Here is a 24,667-nt window from a genome sequence, read left to right on the forward strand (position 1 = left end):
TATTTTTATTTATTTTTAAATCCTTTACCCATGCTTCAGTCCTCGGGCAAGGAAAGTATCCTGGCCAAATGAAGCAAATATATTAGAGATCTGAAAACAGTATGCACACCTAGAGATTATGAGCAGCCAACTATTTCTCCCAACTCCTTTTAAATAAGCACAAAATGGCCTGCTTAAGTGACAGCATGTGATGAGATATCTGGTGCTTATCTCTGATGTGTTTCAAGGTTCAAGAGGCTCTGCAGTAAAAAATGCTCAACCACTGAACATGTGAACAGCTATTGGCGGTCTGCTGTATTCTCATTATTATATTTTTTTGCTGTAGTTTGGTTGATGTTTTAGTTAATTAAAATATTATTGTATGGTTTTATACAGTGATAAGATGTAAACCGTCAGTGGAACTAATAAAGAATGGAACATTTAGCCGTACTCGTGGCAAAGGCTAGAGCTCAATACTCACCTTTCTCTCATCCCAAGAGAACTATAATGTAAACATCACACTTAGTGATAGCACCATAGAAAACTGTTGCATGCAAGACAGCCATTGCATTAAACAATCAGGGCAACGTGTTTATAGAATTTTCAGTTTAACAGTGGCAAAAAATTCATGAAAGATAAATCTTGGGCCACAGAGACAAGGGTTGTAGAGGTACCAGGCCCAAACCTTAAAAGGTAAAGGGACCCCTGACCATTAGGTCCAGTCGTGTCCGACTCTGGGGTTGCGGCACTCATCTTGTGTTACTGGCCAAGGAAGCCGGCGTACAGCTTCCGGGTCATGTGGCCATCATGACAAAGCCACTTCTGGAAAACCAGAGCAGCACACGGAAACGCCCAAACTTTAGGACCCCTTAAATTAAATTGTGTTCCTTCAGATGTTGTTAGACTGCAACTCCTGTCTTCCCTGACTATTTCTCATGCTGGCTCCAAATGATAGAAGCAGAAATCCAACATCATAATAGTCATTGGTTGCCCACCCCTGGATTAAACCATACATTTGTAACATGCAAAGAAGGGGAACTACCAGGTACAGCTTGAGAGTCTAGTGTCCTGTGCATTTTCTCTAACTTGAATCAAAATTTACAGACCTCTGCTTTGAATATACAATGGTACCTCGGGTTAAGAACTTAATTTGTTCTGGAGGTCTGTTCTTAACCTGAAACTGTTCTTAACCTGAGGTACCACTTTAGCTAATGGGGCCTCCCACTGCCACTGCGCCGCCACATGATTTCTGTTCTCATCCTGAAGCAAAGTTCTTAACCCGAGGTACTATTTCTGGTTTAGTGACATCTGTAACCTGAAGTGTCTGTAACCCGAGGTACCACTGTACTAATTACCAAATGCAACAAAAGCTTATTAACTAAAGTAGTGTAAAAGTGTAAGTGGGAAATCCCTGATTAACATCTCAGTTCATGAATAAACCAAATAGGATATCATAGGTGAGTCACACTTTTGACCTTCCTGAGAAATATCTGGTTCCTTTGGGCAGTCCTTACCCCCTTCTAGCTTCTAATATTTGATCTGGTTGAGAAATAAAATGACATATCCTTGCTTAGGAACAGTTCAATGGATTAAGGTCAGGACAACTCTAGGTATGTACTGGCCAATGCACATTTGGTGTCTTGGGTGGAAGGAGCAGAACAGAAATGATAGCTGCTTGCAACCATATCCTTAGAGACAGGGGCAGAGGAAAGGGGGTGTGGTGGGTGTGGACCACCCCAGGTGTCACCACTGAGGGGGGTGACAAAATGCCGGGTGGCACTCACCATGGGACCTGCAGTGTGCCCAAGCCACGTGTTTCTCCTGGGAGTGACGCAGTGGCTTGAGTGCCCACATGCTCCGTGCTGCCCCAAACGGTCCGCCCACCGCCTCCCCCTCAGCTGTAGGGCAGCTGAGAGGGAGGAGGTAGGCAGACCCCTCGGCTGTCCCGCAGTGCGTCCTGCCCCGGCTGGCCCCACCCCTGGGTGCAGGGCACGCACACCGCCCCAGGTGTCCCATCGGCTTGCTCTGCCGCTGCTTAGAGATGCAGGGAGGTTGGCCAATAGAGATAGAGACTAAGCACAGGCTTACATGATATTTCAATAAACGAAATAGGCTATACTCTTATGTCTCCATCACACTCACCCAACCACACTGGAATGTTATGAAAGAATTAGTGTGATAGTGTGAAGTCTTTGTACATAAATCCTAATATATTATTATTAAATGACACTTCCTGAATTTTGCATCATTTGTTCTGTTAGCCTGTTTTTATTCTATTAAAATTACATTCCAAAAAATTGTGTTCCTTCCCATTCTCTTTGCCCCAATAAATATATATTATAATCACCATTCACTTAAAGCTAATTTGAAACCGTAGCACAACTGTTCACATAATGGTAATGATTAATCTAAAAATATTCAGATAAACTATTGTGAAAGTGTTATGGGCGCAGAAATACAAATGCTCATGGGGATAACAATGTAACTGTGGTTATTTCAAATACATTATGTATTTACATTTAATATTTTTCATTTCAGTGATCTCTGTTTGAAGTGCTGAATGCAATTTACAATCTTTAAAAAATAAATTCTGAAGATACTTTAAGAGAGGCATCTATTAGGTCCATTTTACAATGCCAATTTTTTTGCAACATTACAAAAGCATGCCAGAGGGGTATGGGAGCAGACAACGCAGACAAGAACTCTCAATGGCAAGTTCCTTTGTCTTTAAAAGGACAAAGGTTTAAAATGTCCTTGTTTTAAACACAGAGCCAATTTTTCCTCAAGCATGCTACATTGGGTAATACAGGCATGCAGCAAATCGTGGATTTTTCCAAGCTATGAATGATGGGAGGCCAAAACCAATAGAGAAATTAGGAAAATAAGCTTTGCAGCCAACACAAGCAACACATAGGAAGTGCTGTAGGCAATCGGCTTTAGAAGTGTAAACATTACATTAGTAGACCCAAGAGAGGACCACACCTGGAGCACTTGTTCTCCTATTCCCCCATCCAAACTACTAATGAAAATAAAGACTACCATTAGTTGAACATCACTTTTAGTTTGAGAGATCTTGGCTACGCCGAACAAGCTAGATTTTCTCAAGCCAAACTATGTCCACTGGAAACGATCATATTCTGACATCATGATAACCGCAGAATTGTTGTTTTATCGCCTAATGTAAAAATGACTTGAAGCAATGGGTGGCACCCACTTGATAGTAAACCAACCTACTGAATAAATAAGGTAAATGCCACGTATAATGGTTCAAAACAGTGCAATATATTCACAGCTACCGGTACTTCCTGTAAGAAATCTGTGCCCCTGTTATCCAAGAAGCCTATTATCATATTGACCCATGTGATATCAAGCATTTAGATAATTACTTAGAAAAGAGAAATCTGCTGCAATTTTTCCTAAGAAAAAGAATGCTTGAAAAGCTACCTTTAAAACTGATCAAATAAAAATATATATTTTTAAAAAAGTTCCAAACTGAATTAATAGGAAGCAAAAATACACACGTCTCTCGCCATAATTGCAATTGACACCCTAATGACGGTAAACAGCTTTTTTAAAAAAGCATGCAACCAGATTCCCCCCACAAAATACGAAAGAACTGTAGTCGAGGCCAGAGCCACCTTTACACACTGCCCTCACCCCAACCAACTGCACATCCAGCATGGTCCTCCACTGACCCTTCCCAGCTCCACCACTGATGTTACTGTACGGTTGGGCCAAGGGGTGGAGGTAGTAAAAGAATGTGAGGTAGCAGAGAAGTAGCAAAAGACAAGAAAGAGACTATCGCCCCTATGGCTACCACCCATTCCAATGAGTCACCCAAATCACAGTGCACAATGCCCCACAAGCCAATAACAATCAGGTGGAGCAAAAGTCAGCAGCAGTTATAAAGCCTGCTGTTGTTGTTTTTTAACTCCACTTATTTTTCTGAGAAAATCAATTGTGTATTGTTTTTGTTGATAAATCAGCTTCACTGGCCAAGACAAATTCTGCAATTGGGTTATTGTTACAGTTCCCCAAGGTTTACATACACAAAAATGGTTATAAAAGCAATACACATTACAAATCATTAATAAGGAGAGAAGAAGATTCTGCTGCATCAGAAAGTGTTCCATCAAGTCCTGCATCCTGTTCTCACAATGGCTAACTAGATGCTTAGGGGAAGCCCACTAGCAGGACCTGAGTGCAATTTCCAGCAACTGGTATACTGAAGCACAACACCTCTGACGTTTAGAGATTTCTGTGCAAAGCAGACTTACAGCAACTAATGCTAACTATGTCCTTTAGTCCTCCATTGGTTAGACCAGGCATCCCCAAACTCGCCCCTCCAGATGTTTTTGGACTACAACTCCCATGATCCCTAGCTAACAGGACCAGTGGTCAGGGATGATGGGAATTGTAGTCCCAAAACATCTGGAGGGCCGAGTTTGGGGGTGCCTGGGTTAGACAAACAGACACCTTCTCCAATGCAGAATCAGATATGTAACATGGTACAAGCACATGTTAAGGATTGATGAAGTATACCTTAGCAGGTTTTTCTTTTCTTTTTCTGCAAAAAGTTGCAGCCATTTATCTGCAATTTATTTTTTACTGCAGTCAGTATTTATTAAGAACCCTTTCAGTAAAAAAAACCAGGAAAACGTTATTAGCCGTCATAATCACTGAGGACAGACCGAAAGGTAAATGGGTTTAAATTGCAGAGAGATAGGTTTAGGTTCATTATCAACAAGATTTTCTGACATAAGAGGAGGCAGACAATGGAATATAATCACAAAAAGGGGGTCAGAGATCTCCATCACCGGATTTTTTTTTTTCTGTTGTGCACGTAACACAAACAACTTGAATGTAAGTGGATTTTCTTCCTGACAGATGAGTCCAAATGATAGGCCTGGCAATCCTAAGGTTTTGTCTGCTAGTCTGCTTTCATTAGGAAATGTTATAGCTATTATCAACAAAGCAAACTGAGAGCATAGCTTGCTCAACAAAAAGTAAACAAATCGTTCAAAATTCACTATATCGGAAAAGCTTGATATTTGGCCTGGAACACAAACAAGGACTGCCAGTTCTCCAATACTTATCGCACTTGACTCAAGACAAAAGTTGCAAAGCAACTAAGAGAGCAAGGTGAAGAAGGTAAGCGTATCTGACACAATATCGACTTTAGTAAACCCTTTCAAGATGTCCAACAGAGGTGGCTAATGCTCTATAGTTAGAGAGGTCATGCTTTCTTCCCACAGGAAATAATAACTGGAATAAGATAATAAGGGAAGCTATATTTTCCTATATGCCTAGAGAGTTTGCATTACAAAATATTGTGTATTTATTATATAGCAATGTTTGCAGTTTGGAATGGGGGGGGGTTCCCCCTTTATAGGCTATTCTGTTAAATCATAAGTGCTGTGTTTGAATTAGGGATGCTGTTTTTTTATAATAAAAAAACTGCTTTGTTTAACAAGCCAGCTTCATGATGATGGTTAATGGAATCAGATTTGGTTTTAAACCAGGGTCTTTGGTTGGAATGTAAAACCAGGCCAGGTTTCTACAAAAACGAAACTAAGCTCTGCCATGCTAGCCAAGGAGACAGGAGGGGAGGCATGTGAGCCCAACACTTTACTCACATTCATTAAGACTTCTCCATAAACTATGGCTTAGCATTATGTGTCAGTATGGCCTATGGCATGGCTTTCTTTCCATTGAATAAAGGGAATTTTCAGGTGAATTTTTCATTTCCCACTAACCAAAGGGATCTTTTCATGAGCACAACTCACCCTGTCACTATGATTAGGGTTGAAACCGTTAATTTACACACGTTCAAGGTTTTGCACACATCTAGTAAAATCTCAAAACATTTTTCTTTGAAAAGCAGGCTCACATGACATCATCACAAACTGTCCCTGAAATTTTGGGTTTCAGCGGCAGATTGCCAGAGATGACTGCTTTCTGGGAAGCACAAGCTTGTTGGACAAGTGGAACTAGTTGCATGATCTTCTGTATCCTGGTCTACATCTATGCTACCTTTAACGCCAAAATCATTTCAAGCAGGAAATGGTTGCCTATTTAAAATAATTTGGTAACTGGTGGTACAGGGTTAGGTACACTTTTTATTTAAAAAAGAAAAGAAAAAAGTCTTATTGCATCAGTAGAATTCAAGGGGGGACGGGAATCATGAAATCTTGCAAATTCTGATCAGTTCCTCTGCAAAAGCACCATTAATAAATGTAAATCTGAAGAAGTGTGCATGCACACAAAAGCTTATACCCAGAACAAACTTGGTTGGTCTCTAAGGTGCTACTGGACAATTTTTTAGAATTTTTAAATTTATTTCGACTGCGTTAGACCAACACAGCTACCTACCTGAACCATTAATAAAGTGAGTCAGTATACATGACTTTCTAGAAACAAACTTACCTTGGAGTTCCCAGAAATCTCTGTGATCTAAGTCGTTCAAACACATACAAAGACGCCGCTGTTACCAGTAGCTCCCTTTTTTCAGAGTCCTTCAACGTGTGTCCTAAGATTTCAAAATCAATTTTCAAAACTGTAATATGCATCAGAAGCATTTTTACAAGATTTCATACCCTGCCCTTCAGTTCAGCAACAATTCTCAGGGCAGCTCAAAAAAGGGATAAAACATAAATTACAGCAAAGAAAAAAAGGTGTAAAAACCAGTAGCAATCAGATTTAAATGTTTTAGAAGCCTAAGAAAATAAAGAGATATTTGCCTGACACTTGGCATTCTTCCCCGAGGAGAGAATTCCAAATGTTGGGTGCCACCACTAAGAAGTCTGTGTCCACGGTGATTACCCACCTCACCTCAAAAGGCAGGAAAACTAAAAATGTGCCTCTAATTAGGTCTTCATCTGTCAAGCAGGTTTGATTAGGAGTAGGCAGTCTTTTAGATATATGGGTCTCTTTTCCCCATTAGCCCAGTGGACATTCCCAGCAGAAACACCATCTACATTTGATCCAAATTCAGAAGGACTCTGCAACAAAGCATCTTCAGCACCAAATTTCAGTACTTTACTAATGAACCAATACCGACAATAAATGTCAAGCACATTCCTACAATGGAAGAACTGGATTGCAACTACTGCGCTGCAAAGCATACTGCGACTCATTCCGCAGCTGATAATAAATTTGGGTGGGTATCTAAACCTCTTGAAGCAGCATAGGTTTCAGTTCTTTACTTGATAAAGCAAGGACAGTTCCTAGTAGGAAGGCACAATGTCTCAGGGCCTAATCACAGGATTGTGGGATAGAGAGGCTGGGAAATGTAAAGAGGCATCTGTGCTGTTACGAAGCTTCTGGGTGTTATTCAGAGAGAAGTATGAGCCAGGTCGTAAGCAGCATCCAAATTGCTCTTGTGTTGCTTTTGCCATGGTTACCCATGGCATCAGCCCTTGAGCAAACTTACTCTGGGTGTGCTGTAACATACTAAAGCGTAGTGCAAGAAATAAAAGAAGCAATTAAAATGCAATTAAAATCCCTACAAAATCTAGCATAACCCATTACAATTCCTACAACAGGCAGAAAATTCATAAAGTGGCCCATCAAGACTCCCAGCTGTTTTCAAGTGGTCCATGGAGAGAAAAGTGTGAAACCCACTGGTAAGAAAAATCTGTTTGCTGCCTCTGAGATCTTGGCCTCTTCTCCTGCCTAGAAGATACGTGAAAGAGGACTATAGGAGGGAGGAAAGGAATCTGGTGAGCATGATTCTGCCACCTGACCATCCCTGCCTGAGAAAAATGCCCACCTGGGTGCGCAGACTAGCCTCTCCTTTAGAGCTATGGCACCTGCTCACTGCAAAATGTCCTGGGTTATGAAGATACAGGTGTGTACATAGAAGACCCTGCATGAAATATCCTCTGTGTAAACTTGGGGGGGGGGGTCATTAACAGCTAAGAGAACACTTGTTTCATAATATACTATTATCTTTTTGGATCCTCTATCAAACCAAAAGGTAGCAATAGTATTTTGTTTGAATGGAGAGAAGTAAAGTAGAAACTTTTTCTAACCTTCACCTATTTAAAGTTTGGAATCTTACAAGTTACTGGATTTGCAATACTTTATTATATAGAAGCCTTTCGAAAATCCGTCACCACAGCATGCAAAGCAAAATAAATAATGCCTTTTTTTAAAAAGCTGCTTTGTGTTGATGAAAGCTGACACATGAGGAACATATACACTTGAAAATTAGCCTGAACATGTGTCAAGTACTCCACTCCAAGTAAAAATTTAATTAAAAGTTGCCAGCTGAGGTTAATAGGAAAGCTGTCAAGATATTTCATAGAATTAAAAGAAGATGTAAAAAAATGTTTATTTTATTGATCCTTGAATTTTAAAAAATCTTGTGGTTTTTTCCTAACACATGGGTACTTTGCGTTATACAAGCCTATTAGTAAAAGCATCATAATCAGACACCATATTTTTGAACATAAAAGGAATGGTTGATCTCAGTGAGAAACAAGGCACAGTAGAAATGTATTCCTGAAACTGACAGCTCCATTTATACAAATGGGTACAGGATTTCACACACCCAGAACTGGGAGGATGCAGTACCCTGCTACCCCCCCCCCCACCTCTGCCCACCCTATTTTCCTATTTCATTGCGCAGTATTGTTAATATCTGAATGATCTCCACTCCAATTTCATGGATCCATTACCAGGTGGCCTTTCTCTAGTTGACCTCACTTTATACTGAATCACATGCAGAAAATACCATGAGGAGTAGTAGTACACATACTTTTATAGTGATTTCCACAAGTCTAATGGCACTAAATATTACTGTAGTAATCACAGAAATCACAACATTCTTTCACCACCAGTTTACACAGTACTGTCTCCATAGTTATATGTATATTTGTGCCTGAAGACAATCACAGTGATAAAATGTACATATACAGGTAGAACCTTTATCTTAAATTAATACAATGTACTCAACAGCACCTAGCTTATATTCAGTACCAGTTTTAAAAGAGGAACTCTCTTTAAAGTTTATACACCCTTTTGGCTTATGCTATAGTGCAATGGAAGATTTTCCTAAAGATGTTATGCAGCCATACAAAATGTAGACCTCAAAACTGTAAACCCAATAACCTAAAAAAAAACACCATGATTCAAAATTAGTGGCTTCTAAGTCATAACTTAGAACTTAGTGGGACACGAGTGGCACTGTGGGTTAAACCACAGAGCCTAGGGTTTGCTGATCAGAAGGTCGGCGGTTCGACCCCCCCCCCCCCGCGACGGGGTGAGCTCCCATTGCTCGGTCCCTGCTCCTGCCCAAGTAGATAAATAGGTACCGCTCCGGCGGGAAGGTAAATGACGTTTCCGTGTACTGCTCTGGTTCACCAGAAGCGGCTTAGTCATGCTGGCCACATGACCTAGAAGCTGTACGCCGGCTCCCTCGGCCAATAAAGCGAGATGAGTGCCGTAACCCCAGAGTCGTCCGCGACTGGACCTAACGGTCAGGGGTCCCTTTACCTTTACCTAAGTCATAATTTTGGAAGCTTCTTCCATTTCATTCATAGTACAGTACTATGAATTTGGGTCACCCAATACCTTCAATTTACAAAATTAATTGCTACCAAATCTGTTGATACAAAGAGCAGAATGAGTAAACTGGTAATTAGTACTCTACAAATTCATGAGGGGAACATTACTGGGTTAAGAATAGGACCCTATCTCATGGGAGAAAATAGAAATGATATATCTGGGAAGTTAAGAGAAGAGCATCATAATTTGTTGTTCTACAAAATGTTATGATCTGCTATTTATGACGCCACAGGCTGTAGCCTTCACCATGAGAGGGATGGTTGAGGAAACCAGCTAACATAGCCCCATCTGTAGTACTTACTTTTGCCTAACAAGTGGAAGTACAGTGGTGCCCCGCTAGACGAAAATAATTCGTTCTGCAAAAATTTTCGTCTAGCGGGTTTTTTGTCTAGCAAAGCGGCAATGACAGCCACGCTTTTGCAAGACGGAAAAAAAAGACGAAAAAATTTCATCTTGCGAGGCAGCCCCATAGACTTTTTTGTCTTGCGGGGCAGCCTTCCGCTAGATGAATGCCTTCGTCTAGCAAGTTTTTCGTCTTGCGAGGCATTCGTCTAGCGGGGCACCACTGTATTTATTTTCTGGCTGTCTCAACTAAATAGCCCTATAATCTCTGAAACTTTGGCTGTGCACATGCTCCCATTTCCTCTTCATCCAGTGTGCTTTCACTGGCTATGGGCATTATTCAGGTTGAGGTAGCCATCTGTCATGGATGCTTTAGTTGAGATTCCTGTATTGTTGGGGGTTGGGGCTAGATGGCCATTGGGATCCCTTCCTACTCTACAATTCTATGATTCTACGAGACAGATCCAAATTGTAACAGGTCAGGTTGAGCAGCCCAGAGTCACCCAGGGTTGTCAAGGGATGGACTGTTAGGCATGAGAGGGAAGAAGGCAGAGAAATTGCAAAGAAGAAACCACTTGTAAAGAAAAAGCACCACACAGGATCAGACCCTCCTGATAAGCAGGAAGTTCTGGTGCTGCGCCCACCCCCTCCCAACCCTATTTTAAAATAGAGTTTTAAAAACCCTTAACACACACACACACCCTAAATTACTTTGGGGGTGCATCCCTGTCATGGGGACAAAGGAGGCCCAGATCAGCCTGATCTGGGGGTAACAATTTGGGACCACAAGATGGATCGGGCAATCCATGCACAGCCCCATTACTTACTGAACCAGTTAACTCACTGTACTGTGGTTAGTATGGTAAAGAAGCTAGGAATGAGAGAAAAGAGGAAGGCATCAGATATAGGTTGAACCAGTAACAACTTGAGATTTTACTAAGGGTTTTGAAAAGCAGCAATTTAACCCTTGTTGTGATATTTCCAGAAGAAATTGGGAACTGCAGGTCTGGGAGGGCTAAATTACAGCTCCCAGGATGCTTTGCTTTAAATGTATGGTATGTACTTAGCCCTGGTCCAGGATTTCCCTACATTAGCCATGATCACAGTTTCAGCTCATTATAACTCATTTTTAATTTTTATTTTATTTATTTAACAAGATTTATATACCACTTGATTGTAATAAAACCTCAACGCATTAGCAGTGCAGCAGTCTTCTTGTTTTTGGCTTTCGTCCTTCTTGAGTCCTCTCAGTCCTGACTTCTTCGGATTTCTAGCTTTTTCCTCTCTCTTGAGTTTCCCAACTTGCCAACACTAACATTGCTCTTGCCCACTTTACTTAGATACACGATTGCTCCCTTGTCCACAATTGTTTAGTCAATCAGAACACTGGTAGTTTGTTTTAAGTTTCTAGTTCCCATAATTTTCTCCCCCAGCCCCTTTTAAGTTTCATTTTCCTGAGCTGCCCTTCTGAACTTCCTGTGACCTCTTAAACACCATGGCAGAAACAGCCTTTAAACATAAAGCAGCCATCTAAAAGCTAAGAACAAAATGGTTGAACAGATGCATTCCTTCACAACATATGACTTGGTATAAAACTTTGGTTACACAGCCCAAGCTGTGCAGCACTCACACATGGCCAAAATATAGAAAATGCATCACCAAAACACAGTATGCAAAGGGGGGGGGGCTGCAAATACGTTTGGAGGAAAATGCAGAAATAATTGCTATCATTTAAATAGAAATACAATAGGTAAAGGTAAAGGGACCCCTGACCATTAGGTCCAGTTATGATTGACTTTGGGGTTGCAGCACTCATCTCGCTTTATTGGCTGAGGGAGCCGGCATACAGCTTCCGGGTCATGTGGCCAGCATGACTAAGCCGCTTCTGGCAAACCAGAGCAGTGCACGGAAACGCCGTTTACCTTCCCGCCAGAGTGGTACCTATTTATCTACTTGCACTTTGACGTGCTTTCAAACTCCTGGGTTGGCAGGAGCTGGGACTGAGCAACGGGAACTCACCCCGTTGCGGGGATTCGAACTGCCGACCTTCTCCTCGGCAAGCCCTAGGCTCTGTGATTTAGACCACAGCGCCACCCGCGTCCCTCAGAATACAATACATCCCACCATATTGGGAAAGACTGTGACCTGTCTGCTGTACAGGTGCTGTTTATGGGCAACTTGCCTTCTTATGGTTCATTATTGTTAAACCAGACTAGATAGCCCCTCAAACAGAGGAAGACTTCAATAGAGGACTGCTCTCTTTCTGACATCCCTTCAAATAGAGGACTATAAAGTAGGATACATGGCCACCCTAACAGTCAATCACTAATTTAAGAAGAGAAAAATATATTCTCCACCTCAACAGCTGAACAGTGAAACAAATATTCACTATTACTATTTAATTATCACCACAGTAACAGAAGTGAAGCATATACGGGAATCTTGTAAAATCTCTCCTTGCTTACAAGATATAACATCTTTTGGAACCCAGCCCGGGTAAATTCTCTTTCAGAAGACCTTTTCTTACTTGTCTATATTCTTCTAACTCATAGTCAAAGTCTCTCCGAAAGCCATGTCCTGGGTCCACTTTCAATCAATATTATACTAATTAAATGGTTTATTAGTGTAAATGAAATAAATGAGGAGTGCTCTTCCAGCTCTTGGTAAATCCTTGGGACTGAATAAGTACCCAAGTTGCCATCATGCAGACTTCCAATGAGAAATAGAATCCTGAAACACAATGCAGCCAATGCTTCGCAGAATGCCAGTATTTATTAACAGCATGCCAGATTTTACTAGCTGAGGATAGGTTCGGAACCAGGCCACTCTCTTAAATCAACAGATCTTGCTATGAAAAAAATAATGTTTCGCTTCAAAGCAACATTGACTGGGTTCCAAAAACCCAACTTGAATTTTAGTCTCCCTGGAAGGAAACAATTGCTTTAATTTTCAAATACAGTACACTATTATTTTTTAAAGTAAAATTAGGGAGACCAAAAAACCAAGTTCAAAGTATAATTAGAAAACTATTTCAGGGGGAAATTTTACACGTGACCCCACCCCCAGCCATCCCTGCTCCCAGCCAAGTACTTAACATTTCCATTAAGAACCAACCTTTAAAGCCATCAGGATACACGTCTGGAAGAAATTTTGTGTTGATGTCTCCCTGGACAAAGCGTGGATGGATGATCACTTCCCGTAGTAATGCAATATTGTGGGCCACACCTGGAAGCACAGTAATATTTAGACATCTTAGATTATTACTGAATGCTGAAATAACAAAGGGTACCTGGAATAGAATGGACATGCTCTGCAGGGATATTTGGAGTGCTGGTGTTTGGGGTAAGTGGACAACTCAGAGCACCCTAACAATAATGAAAGATCCAGAAGCAAAATGTATGGTTAAATGTTATTTTACAGTATTGCACTGTCATTCTGCTTGGAACTTACAGTTACAGTTGCACACAACAAATACAGTATTCAAGTGGTGCACATAGCCAAATTGCACAATTCTTTAATCTGCCTATGCTTTTTCTGTAATAGAAACAATATCACTGGACAGAATTCTACATGTCAGAACAGAAAAGGATATTTAGGCTTTCTGTTCCTCTGCTTGAGGACTATGAACAGTCTTTCTGTGTTCACTTTGGGCTGAAACATTTCTAAGCCATTTTCTCCTATATTGTGATATTCTTGTTATTTTATGTTGTTCTTCCCCCTGAAACACTGAGACACAGCCTATACATCTTACTGATACAGCTTAAGAACTAATTCTTAATCAATGAGCACTTAAAAACTTGTTATATTTTAAGGTGCTGGGCATATGATTAAGCTAAGTCAGTCTATAAACCACCTGTTAACTTTGAAACTCACATTCCCAATGTCAACTGCAGTAAAATATTTGTAACTGGACTCTGCAGTCAAAATAACTTTGAATACCATTGAATCAAACATAATCCACATTCAGGGTAACAAAAATCCCCAAACAAAGATTAAGGAAGTAATATATAGATATTTCACCTGTAAATACGAAAAGCCACTGATGAAAATACTGCAATACATATTTGTTTCCTGAGTGCAAATTCAGCAGTTACACACATACTGCCACACGTTCCCAGACTGAGTAAACGCTAAAAAACACAATCCACTTTTTTATTTCTTGACCAAACTGCGTAAGATCCCTGGTGATATGATAGCTGATGAGTGATGACAGGGATCTCTTTTTCTATTGATTGTCCCAAGAACTAAAATCAAATATTATTTTTATTCATGCCGAACTATCTGGAGAGAAATCATAAGCTCCTGCAATCTATAGGACCTAGTATCATGAAAATGTAAGGTAAATAAGCACTTTAACATGCAATTTTCCCTTTCCATAAGTGCTGACAAGTTTATCTTAAGCTATTTCTAACACCAAATTTGGGAGGCTTAAGCAAACCTACTGCACCAAACGACTTGAAAGCTGTGGTGCTATAGCCTCAATTACAACGTTCCTAAGACTTCAGAAATTTCAAAGTATGATTTGCAGTTTAGCTTGACCTCAGTGAAAGTTCACAAGGTATCCCCCATCTGTGTGAATAACTATGAGGCTACAGAAATCTGGACCCCTATAGGAGTTTACTCTTGGCTACCTGCTGCTTCCAAAACACCAGCCAGACATTAACCCCACATTCTCACAGGATCAAACAGAGGCCAGTCTCCATGTGCACTGAACTATATATTACATCCATCGTGCAATGATATTTCCTTCTGTACCACATTTGGTAATCAAGCAGCTGAAACCAAAGCCACAAAAACTGGAAACATAATGAAATCTGTAACTTCTGTACTGTTCATTCACAATGTCCAAAAAATGGGGGGGGGACAGAAAATAAGGATGATGTTGCAGATTTGTTCTATGTCCCAAGAAACGGATGGGACACACACAAACTGTAATATTTGCCTGGGTAATGGGGATGATGGACACAAAAGCTTGGATTTGCATGGTAAATATTACCTTCCTTTTTTTTATTCCACACAGAATAAGTGCTCTCTCTCTCTCTCTCTCTCATTTATTCAATTTATTAGTCATCTGACAGTCTCCAAGAACTTACAAGTTTTAAAAACATGAAGCATGGCATAAATTCAGTACAAAAGAACAATACATTACAAGACACACAATAACCTGTCAAACAACCCTAACAAAATAGCAAAAACAAAACAAAACCACTCACTAGACAGGAAAATAATCGCAATCTGACAAATTCCCAAGAGAATAGATTAGTTGGAGAAGGAGTGTTGGTGAGGGGACCAGGTAGACACCATCTTTCAAAAATTTAATACGCATTTTCCCACTGGCTGTTCTGTGGCCATGGCTGGTAACCACTAATACAAGATTTGAATAGGGCATCCCTACTTCCCTAGTCCCAATCACTTCTAATGCACTAGACCAGGGCACCCCAACTATTCATACCAAGTGGGCCGCAAGAATACTTCAACACTGAACCCGCGGGCAGCACACTGTTTTGTCACGCTGCCTTCCCAAACCCATCTAAGGAAGGCGCTGGGTTTGGGGAAGGATGCATGAGGCTCTGGCACCTCCTTCCCAAAGCTGGAAAAACACTAACTAGGCTTTGGGACACAGGTGGGAGGATTCAAGGACCCTGTCAGAGCCCTCACACCTCCTTCCCAAAGCCCAGCACCTCACCCAACTTGGGGATGGCAGCACAAGGGCTATGGGGGGCATCAAATGTTGCAGTGGTCTGCCAAAAAAAGGCCTCTGGCCGACCCTGCACCAGACGGTGCAACAATGAAGGCTGTTGGCGCGAACAGCCGGTACGAACTACCAAAACATTTTATCTCCTATCTCCAAAACAGAAATGAAGCAACAATTTATCAACAACTTTAAATAATGGGGGAAAGAGGGGGAGGAATGAAGAGATTGCCCATATGTCCTTTATCACCGGAGTCTTTATATTTATCATGGAATCATACACATTGTAAAAAATTATACATAAATGATATGAATGTGGTGATCTACAAGTCATAGAATTTAATTAGTAAAATTCAGAATAAGCTGACTGTTGTACCTCATCATTCATGGGAAACATTCTTCAGTGTAAATATTTACTGACACTAAACATATTCTGTGTTGATTAGCCCTTTTTACAATATTAAGCTTCTGTCAACTTGACATTCACAAAACACAAATCTGCATTTATCCATGTAAACTTAATTGGTGTCCTACGTGTCTCTCCATAGATAAACAATTCAATATATTTAACTTGCTGAGAATTTTAATTGTGTTAAGTGGAATGGAAAGAACTTTATTTGCATAGTTATTAGTTGCAAAAGCATTAAATTCATTTTTATGAGAGATTTAAATTGCATAATGATAATTGAGCTTTGCTGCTTTGAAAGACTATCTTAGAAATGCACTGTACATGTTGGCATTTAATAGGTATTCCATTTTATTCAAATAGTACTAAAGGGAAAAAGACAAGAGAATTAAGATCTGTTGCATTCAGCCTCTTGAAAATAATGATGAAAAATAAGTGAAGGAAAAACAACGTTCAGTGCCAACAATGTAAATCCATGCTCACTGCAAAAATGTCCTGCTTGAATCAATGTGCCATTTGTCAAATACAAAAACGCGCAGAAAAAACATGCAGAAAAGCTCAAGATACACGTCGATCTTCACACACTTAGTTGTTATCTCTGAGAAATGTTGAAAATAACAGGATATACTTATACAATTTCTTCAAACTTATACGACCCCTTAAAACTTAGCTGATGAAGGTGAATACATCAAAACAGGGCCCTGTCCTGGATTCTGATCCATAACTGATTTCTGACTTCTGCTCACTGATTGAAACTATCTGATTGAACTATCTGAGCTTTCATGTGCATGCACACTTCTTCAGATACCAGATGGTATCTGAAGAAGTGTGCATGCACACGAAAGCTCATACCAAGAACAAACTTAGTTGGTCTCTAAGGTGCTACTGTAAGGAATTTTTCTATTTTTTATTTTGTTTTGACTATAGCAGACCAACACGGCTACCTACCTATTTCCAATACTGTAACGGATTATTGTGTTGTACATATCCTTGTGAGTTTGAGTTTGTAATTTCTGTTTGAGCTTGTAATCTCTGTCTGAATATGTGCATTTGAATGGATTAGTTTCTGTTATAATTTACTATTGATTTGCGGGTAGGGACTACTCCCACTATTGAAATTTATATGGGTGTTGTTATTGGTGTTGTTGTTTTTTCTTGCTGCATTTGTCAAATAAAAACATACAGCCCATATCGCTTGGACCTATATGAAATAAGCTTATGGAAGATGCATTTCATTTTGTAATTATATTCAGGTTGACATCCTTTTAAAATTTCAATACAACTTACACTTGACTCTCAAGGCTGCAACAGTACTATGGGAATATATGTGCTAAAGATTATCTCCATCCCACAAAATTCTAGGGCTTTTAGCAACAGCTCCTTAGCATGCCAGTGTTAAGGGAGTGCTTGAACATGCAGGAGAGGGATCAGCCCCCCTGGGGGGGCATTTGCATTGGGGCATCAACAAAGGGAGGGTTAACCCCTTCCAACACATGGTGCTCCCCTTCCTCCTCCACAAGCCAAGGTGCTGCTCTTGATAATAGTTGCTTTTAGTGCTTGCACATGCACAAGTAATCAGAAACGGATTAACACATTCAGCATCTACAGTGGCCCTTAACAACAATAAAGAGATGTACCGGAATGGAAAAGTTTTTAGGTACATGCAAGAGCTTCTGGAACTCCCCCGCCATCATTCTCCCTGTCTTTGCTGCAGCTCTTAATGTTCCCATTGTCCTCTCTAGAAACTTTTTTAAAGGTTATTGGAGGATTTGTTTCCTGAAAAAGTCAGAAACCTTGCTGAACAAGTAGGTTTCACCACTGAGCCCTCTAGATCAAAAGCTAACTGAGCTAGTACAAATAAAATGATGGTACCTCTGCATATATATTAATATACATGTGTATCAATATGGCTAACAAAATTGCTTTTTCATGTACAGAAGCTGGACATGTAGGGTAATCATAAGCATGTTTATTACATGTAACCCCAGTTTTCAATAAAGGAGCTTATGCTCCAGTAAGTGTATTTGTGGTTTCTGCCTTGTGGAGCTAAAAGGGCTTTGGCTGGGAAGGTTCCCACCAACCTTCATTCAGTTTCACTGGCTACGACCCACTGCCAGGAAGAGTTTAGACTATTTCATAAACAAGAAGCATGAAATTTGTGCAGGGGCAAATTCTTCTTAAATTCCTTTTCCTGGCATTTCCCCCCAGACTATTTTCTTATACTTTCCACACTGTTCCCACTACCACAGCTACACTTTATTTCTATTTAATCTACTCTGGGTCGGGTTCAGCCTTATTTCATATCTCCTTTTCTTTCTCCCTACTGTTAACCTCTCCTGCCCCCAAAGCTTCTGTTCTTTGAAATTTCTGTTTTTGTCTTCTCTTGTTCTTTTCTTCACTGTGCCCTGTAGTAATAATTCCTGATCTGCACCCCAATTGTTTTCAGCGAAGCTTCCATTCTATGATTTGCAACCAACGAAAGAAAGCTTGCTTTGATTTACCCCGGGTCTGTATTCCAACGGATTTAATGAAGATATATGTCTCTGCAGAGGAGGGGTCATTGGTGTGGAAACTATGAGCATGCCCTACCCCTTTTAAAACACCCAAGTATAAATGGCCTGAAATTGAGGCTACATTCCCAGCAACAAGTGCAATATCACGGGACTATATGCTTTGGAAAGGCACTCAAGGCCAATTGTAACTTGTCATGTTCTTACTACAGGTTGTTACCAAATTGTGTCTACAATGGTACCTGTCACAGAATTTCCTTTCCTTTCCTCCCCCCCACCCCCGTCTATTAACTATCCTGGTACAAATATTCACAAGGTTTTCTTACATATGCGCTTCATCATCCCAGAAGGGCAGGCTTCTGTTTTCAATTATTTTATCTCAAATGCTGTATGTGCATAATTGCATCAATGTACCTATGTGCCACAGTAACTATGTGCTTGTGTGCCACAGTATATTTGATGTGAGTTTGCTGAAAGGAGAGGTGTGTGGAGCACTGAACAAGAACCACCGCCAGGGTCTGAGTTCTTGATATAGCTTCCACTCATTTTATTATTGTTATTATTTGAAATTAATAGATTAACTTGCACAATGGTCCTCAACCCTTGGCCTAATTCTATGCAGGGGAGAGAAGCTTGGAGAAGGGGGTGGAGCCCTCTGAACAGGCAATATCTCTGGCAAGAGCAATCTATCCCTTCTCCAGTAGGCTGCAGAAGGTGGAAGAAGAGGGAGGAGGATGGGAGAAGTAAACAATCATGGTGGCCTTGCCTGCCTTTGGTCCGGCCCCATTCTCCACCAGCTGCAACTCTGCCCACCATTAGTTTGCAGCTCCCAACCGAGCAGGGAAATGGTTCCCTACATCTGGCCTCTATCAATAATGCACATTTGTTCTTAAGATACCTCAAAATTTTGCATAAAAACAAAGGTAAGGGTACAAAATGTAATGCAGTCTGTCCTTTCTATGGCTGATCAAACAAAAAAACAATTTGTCTTGTTGTATATTTACCTCCAATCTATGGAGAGAGGTTTTTCTTTTCCTCTAACACTATATTCTAGGAGTGTCCCTCAGATACAGAATCAGGGGGCTTTCTAGAGCAGGAATGCTCTAGTAAGTAATGTATCTCACTGTGGCTTGGTTGTAAATCATTTTGAGGACAAAATCACTTGCATCCACTGGGAACTTGATTCCACCATTACAACAGATGAATCTCAAGGGGTGTCCAGAGCAGTTTCTGGTCCTGTTGTAATGGATGAGTTTCTGTCAGTAAGGCTTGAGGATGTGGACAAGGTGCTTGGATCAGTCACTTGCGCTCTGAACCCTTGCCGATTTTATTCCATATGTAATAATAATAATAATAATAATAATAATAATAATAATAATAATAATAATTTATTTGTATCCCGCCCATCTTGCTGGGTTTCCCCAGCCACTCTGGGCGGCTTCCAACAAAGATTAAAAATACATTAAAATATGCTCTATAACATCTACATGAAATCTCTAAGTGGGCAGATATTGTTCCAAGACTATTGTTTTATTATGGCCAGAATCTTAATTCTGTAAAGGTTTTCCACTAAGGAGCTACAGCAATTTCATCCAAATAGCTTTTTGAAGATCTGACTTGATGTATGGATACATTCTAGAAAATCCTGAATAATGGATACTTAACTTATCAGTCAAAGAGTCCCATACATGAAAAGTCTTAACTGCAATGTAGACATCAATTAGATCTAAGTCAACTGGCTATCCAGATCTCTAACAAGTGTGCATAAAACAGCTACTTGCTTTTGAAAGTTTAAGGGAAAGCCATACACTTTAGAAACCAAACATGAAGATGGCAAAGTTAGCAATCTTATGAAAATCTTAAAAGCTAGACTTGTATTCTGGCATAGATTAAGTACAAATAGTAGTATTTTTTCCTCTTATGTTACCAATGAAACAATATGAAATGCTCTTCATTTTCTGGAATACTGGCATTTGTTATTAAATTAAACTAGACTTGGATAAAGCCGAGATGGGCCATTTGGGGTAAATTATAATAATTATTATTTATTACATTCTTATACTGCCCTGCATCCGCGGATCTTGGGGTAGTTCACAACCTAAAATTGCAAGATAAATTAAATACAAGATAAATTACACTAAATTAAGCCTGGTTTCCCCCCATGTTCCTGTCAGACATTCTAAACTGTCCTGGGGGATTTGAATAACTGGCAGGAGAAACATGACTTGATACTCAGCCATAATGGGGTGGGGGGGCAGGAGATCAGTGATCTTCTCTACAAGGGCTACGAATATATTTGGGAGGATTTCATTACATTGATGTCATTCATCGAGAGCAGGTATGAGCTACTATGGACTTTTGAGTCTTTACAGTAACAGCAGCAAACACAAGTCCCCCAGCAGCACAAAACCTAGGCCAGACACTGTTTGCAAAATTATCACCATATTAACAGGGTTCTAGTGTGACACTAGCCATGGGATTAGCTAAGGAAAACCTGGCTCTGGTTCGCACACCTCCCAGACTTCCTTGCCCAGAAATCCAGAATTTTCCATAGGAGCATTTTTGGTTTTCAACATTTGACACATCTATGTTATTTTTGGTTTTCAACATTTGTCACTTCTATGTTATACACCAAAGAAAGGAAGGGTGGAGATTCTGTCTTTGATGCATAATGATGCAATGATCTCAGACTGTATGTTAGTTCCATCCACATTTTTTTCCTGAATAAGAACAAAGTCTATTATGTCCCATATCAGTGAGGATTTTAAAGAAAAAATTCACAACTCATTTATGGATGAAGTAAAGATTATAGGACATATTAAGCCGTACTCATCCCTCCTGTCGCTCTGTGTGAAATCTACAAATTCAGTAAAGTGTCATGTTCAGAATAAAGCATGCAAAACGGTAACATTCATGCTGACTAAGCACAATTGTGCTATTTTGTTCATCTGAATAACTTATCTTCAGTAAAGGGTATGCGCTTCTGTTGCCAATTAAAAAAAAACTACACAGGCTTGAACACTTTGAAGATTTTTAATTACCCTAAATAAAACACAGGCAATGTAAAAGAAACTTGTCCTCTGAATTTGAAGGCAATAATGCATCTGAATACCAGTTGCTGTAAGTCACAGGCGGGGAGAGTGCTCCTGTGCTCGAATCATACCTGCTGGTTTCCCCACAGGCATCTGGGTGGCCACTGTGAGAACAGAATGCTGTACTAGATGGGCCACTGGCCTGATCCAGCAGGCTCTTTTCATGTTAATTCATGATGCATTCCTTCCAAATAGGCTACATCGATTCAAGAATGAAAACCCTTTCCCCCATGCATTTGCTTCTCCTTGACTATTAAAATATTTTGGTTATTTGATCCAGAATGGACATGTGCTATACTATATCATCAAATTCAAAGATTTGCACTTTTTAGTTTAAAAAAATCACAGGAATTGCATCTAAGTCAGGTGCAAAGTAGGCCCAATGAAATAAATGGACAGGCTAGTCATACCAAAAACCATTTATTTCAATGAACTGCATTCAACATTAGTCCAACTCAGAGCAGACCCACTGAAGTTACTGGACATAACTTAGATTCATTAACTTTAATGGGTCTACTCTGAATGGGACTTAGCTGAATAAAACCCAATGGATCTGTTGAGAATGTGACATAGTTGGATACTAACCACAGTAAAAAATATTTTGGAAAAAAGCAGATCTTATTCTTATCCTGAATATTTTTGCTTTACTTTTTGCTCTAGGCCAGGGGTCAGCAACCTTTTTCAGCCGTGGGCCGGTCCACCGTCCCTCAGACCATGTGGTGGGCCGGACTATATTTTGGGAGGGAAAATGAATGAATTCCTATGCCCCACAAATAACCCAGAGATGCGTTTTAAATTAAAGGGCACATTCTACTCATGTAAAAATACGCTGATTCCCAGACCGCCCGTGGGCCGGATTGAGAAGGCGATTGGGCCGCATGTGGCCCATGGGCCTTAGGTTGCCTACCCCTGCTCTAGGCAATTCGCTTCTTCTTTAGTTACATTTAGCAAGTTACAATGTACAGCACTCTCCCTTTCATCCAACATTATAGCCATTAACCTCTTGTATTTAAAATAATATCACTGACACAGTATGCTGCTGTATCTGTAACACAAATTTATTGGCATTTTAAAAATTTAGTCATCTTTAACAGAGCCTTTGGGCTGTTGCAGAATTCAGGATTCTAACCAATGCCAATCAGGCCAATCAGAGTTAGAAAAATCGGCAATATCGTGTTTTGCAAATTGGAACAGTCAACAGAACATGTAGCTTTATTTTGGTTCAGTTTTGTTTAAAACGAACACATCACTCTTTTTAAATATTCACACAATATAAACATACAATCCTATTTTAGAGTTTATACTCCCAATGGAATATTCTTCAATTAGGAAAATCCTTAAGGCAATTTTGGGAACACAAGCTTGATCCCAGGCTCCAAACGTGCTCTGATATGTGCACTGAGTTCCAAGCAACAATGGGCTTCCCTTTCACTCCAACATCAGACACCAACCTGCAGTTGACACCAACATTGTAGTGATTTAGGAACTCAACATGTGCCAAAAAACCTTAGCTCCCATGTGCATGAGGGTCAGGGCAAGTATGTTTTATATTAGCACTAAAAATAAAGCCAGATATTATTTTGGCTGTTCTTGCGCCTTTGGCTGCATTCTGATTGTGTATGGAACTGAGAATCTTTGGGATTCAGATGACAACTGTCCAATTGAACCGCATTTTTACAGCACACACAAAAAAAATATGCTGTACATCTAAGTAAGAACCACATTAGAAAAACAATAAAAGGTAAGAAGTACAATTTTGTCAGGATTTTTCAGCAGTTGGATGGATTTCATTAAAGACAGAAAGAGACTTGTTGAAGCTCTCAGGTTACTGGTCTCTTCTTTCTGTGAAAAGGTCACATAAGCAGTGGAGAAGTGGGGAAGGGGAGCGAGCTTTCTATATTTCTTTCTTTTAATGCACTGATTTATTGGAGTTTAGCAATGGGGGTTATGTGGAAAGACATCAAGCAACTGGAAATCCTGCAGTGTTGGATTTACACGGTTATCTCTAATGGAGAAAAGTAAACCTCAGAAGGAGACAACTTGCTTTGAGAGATGAGGAAAACGACACTACTCCACTGAAATCCTGTTTCTAAATATTATCACATCACCGTCTTTACCAACTGGTAGGCAAACACTAATAAATACACATAAAAAGAATTGGGAAAAGGAAGGAATATACATGATTTGCACATGTGACTGCAAATGTCATGTTATACTACCCTGGCCTGCATTCCATAAACATTTTTTATCAGAAAGTACACCTTGCAAACTTACAGGTTACTGCTACAATGCCAACTTTGAAGCAATAGCTCTTCCCACATGTGACCGTTTCCTAGTGGCAGTTTGATAACATCAACATCAAAAATAAATTGAAGCTGAAGGAAAAGACAAGCTAATAAAAATTGTAGGCGAGGGAAAACTTTTCATATTGCTTATAATACAGTGGCATTTCTGGATCGCGCTACCTAGCACGGGCATGCTTAACACGAACGCCCCAAAAAAACCCCAGAAGTAGCGCAATTTGAGTGTTTCTGCGCATGCGCGAAGTGCACAGAAGCATTCTGCGCATCCGGGGGTCGCGCGTGCTCCGGAAACGCTTCCAGGTTGTGGGCGTTCTTAACTTGAACGTCCACAACCCGGGGTATGACTGTATAGCAAAGGCTACATACAGCTGCTCAAACAGGGCAGAATGAGGAACAGAACTCTGGGAGCTAAGAAACTGTGGGCCAAATAATCAGAACTGCCAGATATAGGGAAATAGGAGGTCTAATTAATTTTATTTTTATTTAGCAAAACATAAATATTGTTTAATTGTGCTAAAATCTCTATACAGCTTAACATAAACATTTAAATTATTTAAAACTGACAGTAGAAAGATTCAAACACATCCATACCCACATGTCTGAATAAGCTTACCTGGATAAAATATTTGAAGCAGGCATTGAAAAGAGTCAACTTTCTGGCATTGCTGTAATCTAGTGTAGCTATTTTACATATACAGTTATTTATCTGGTAAGAAATCTGTGTCACTTTGTGTAGTATTAAAATTTTAAGAATGCAAAATAGTAAAATGCAT

General features: G+C 40.0%; 1 protein-coding gene across 3 annotated transcripts in view; it reads right to left on the bottom strand.

Moving 5' to 3' along the window:
- The window catches only part of PCCA (propionyl-CoA carboxylase subunit alpha), a 219,784-nt gene that overhangs the window by 96,867 nt on the left and 98,250 nt on the right, over positions 1 to 24,667 (bottom strand). For all 3 annotated transcript variants that reach the window (XM_033147813.1, XM_033147812.1, XM_033147814.1), the window contains exons 17-18: positions 13,006 to 13,116; positions 6,406 to 6,508 (exon numbers count right to left, since the gene is read on the bottom strand). In XM_033147813.1, the coding sequence (XP_033003704.1) occupies positions 6,406 to 6,508; positions 13,006 to 13,116 (214 nt within the window). The remainder of the gene's footprint in view (positions 1 to 6,405; positions 6,509 to 13,005; positions 13,117 to 24,667) is intronic.

The sequence above is a fragment of the Lacerta agilis genome, chromosome 4 (assembly GCF_009819535.1).
Source record: "Lacerta agilis isolate rLacAgi1 chromosome 4, rLacAgi1.pri, whole genome shotgun sequence".
In the NCBI taxonomy this organism is placed as follows: domain Eukaryota; kingdom Metazoa; phylum Chordata; class Lepidosauria; order Squamata; family Lacertidae; genus Lacerta; species Lacerta agilis.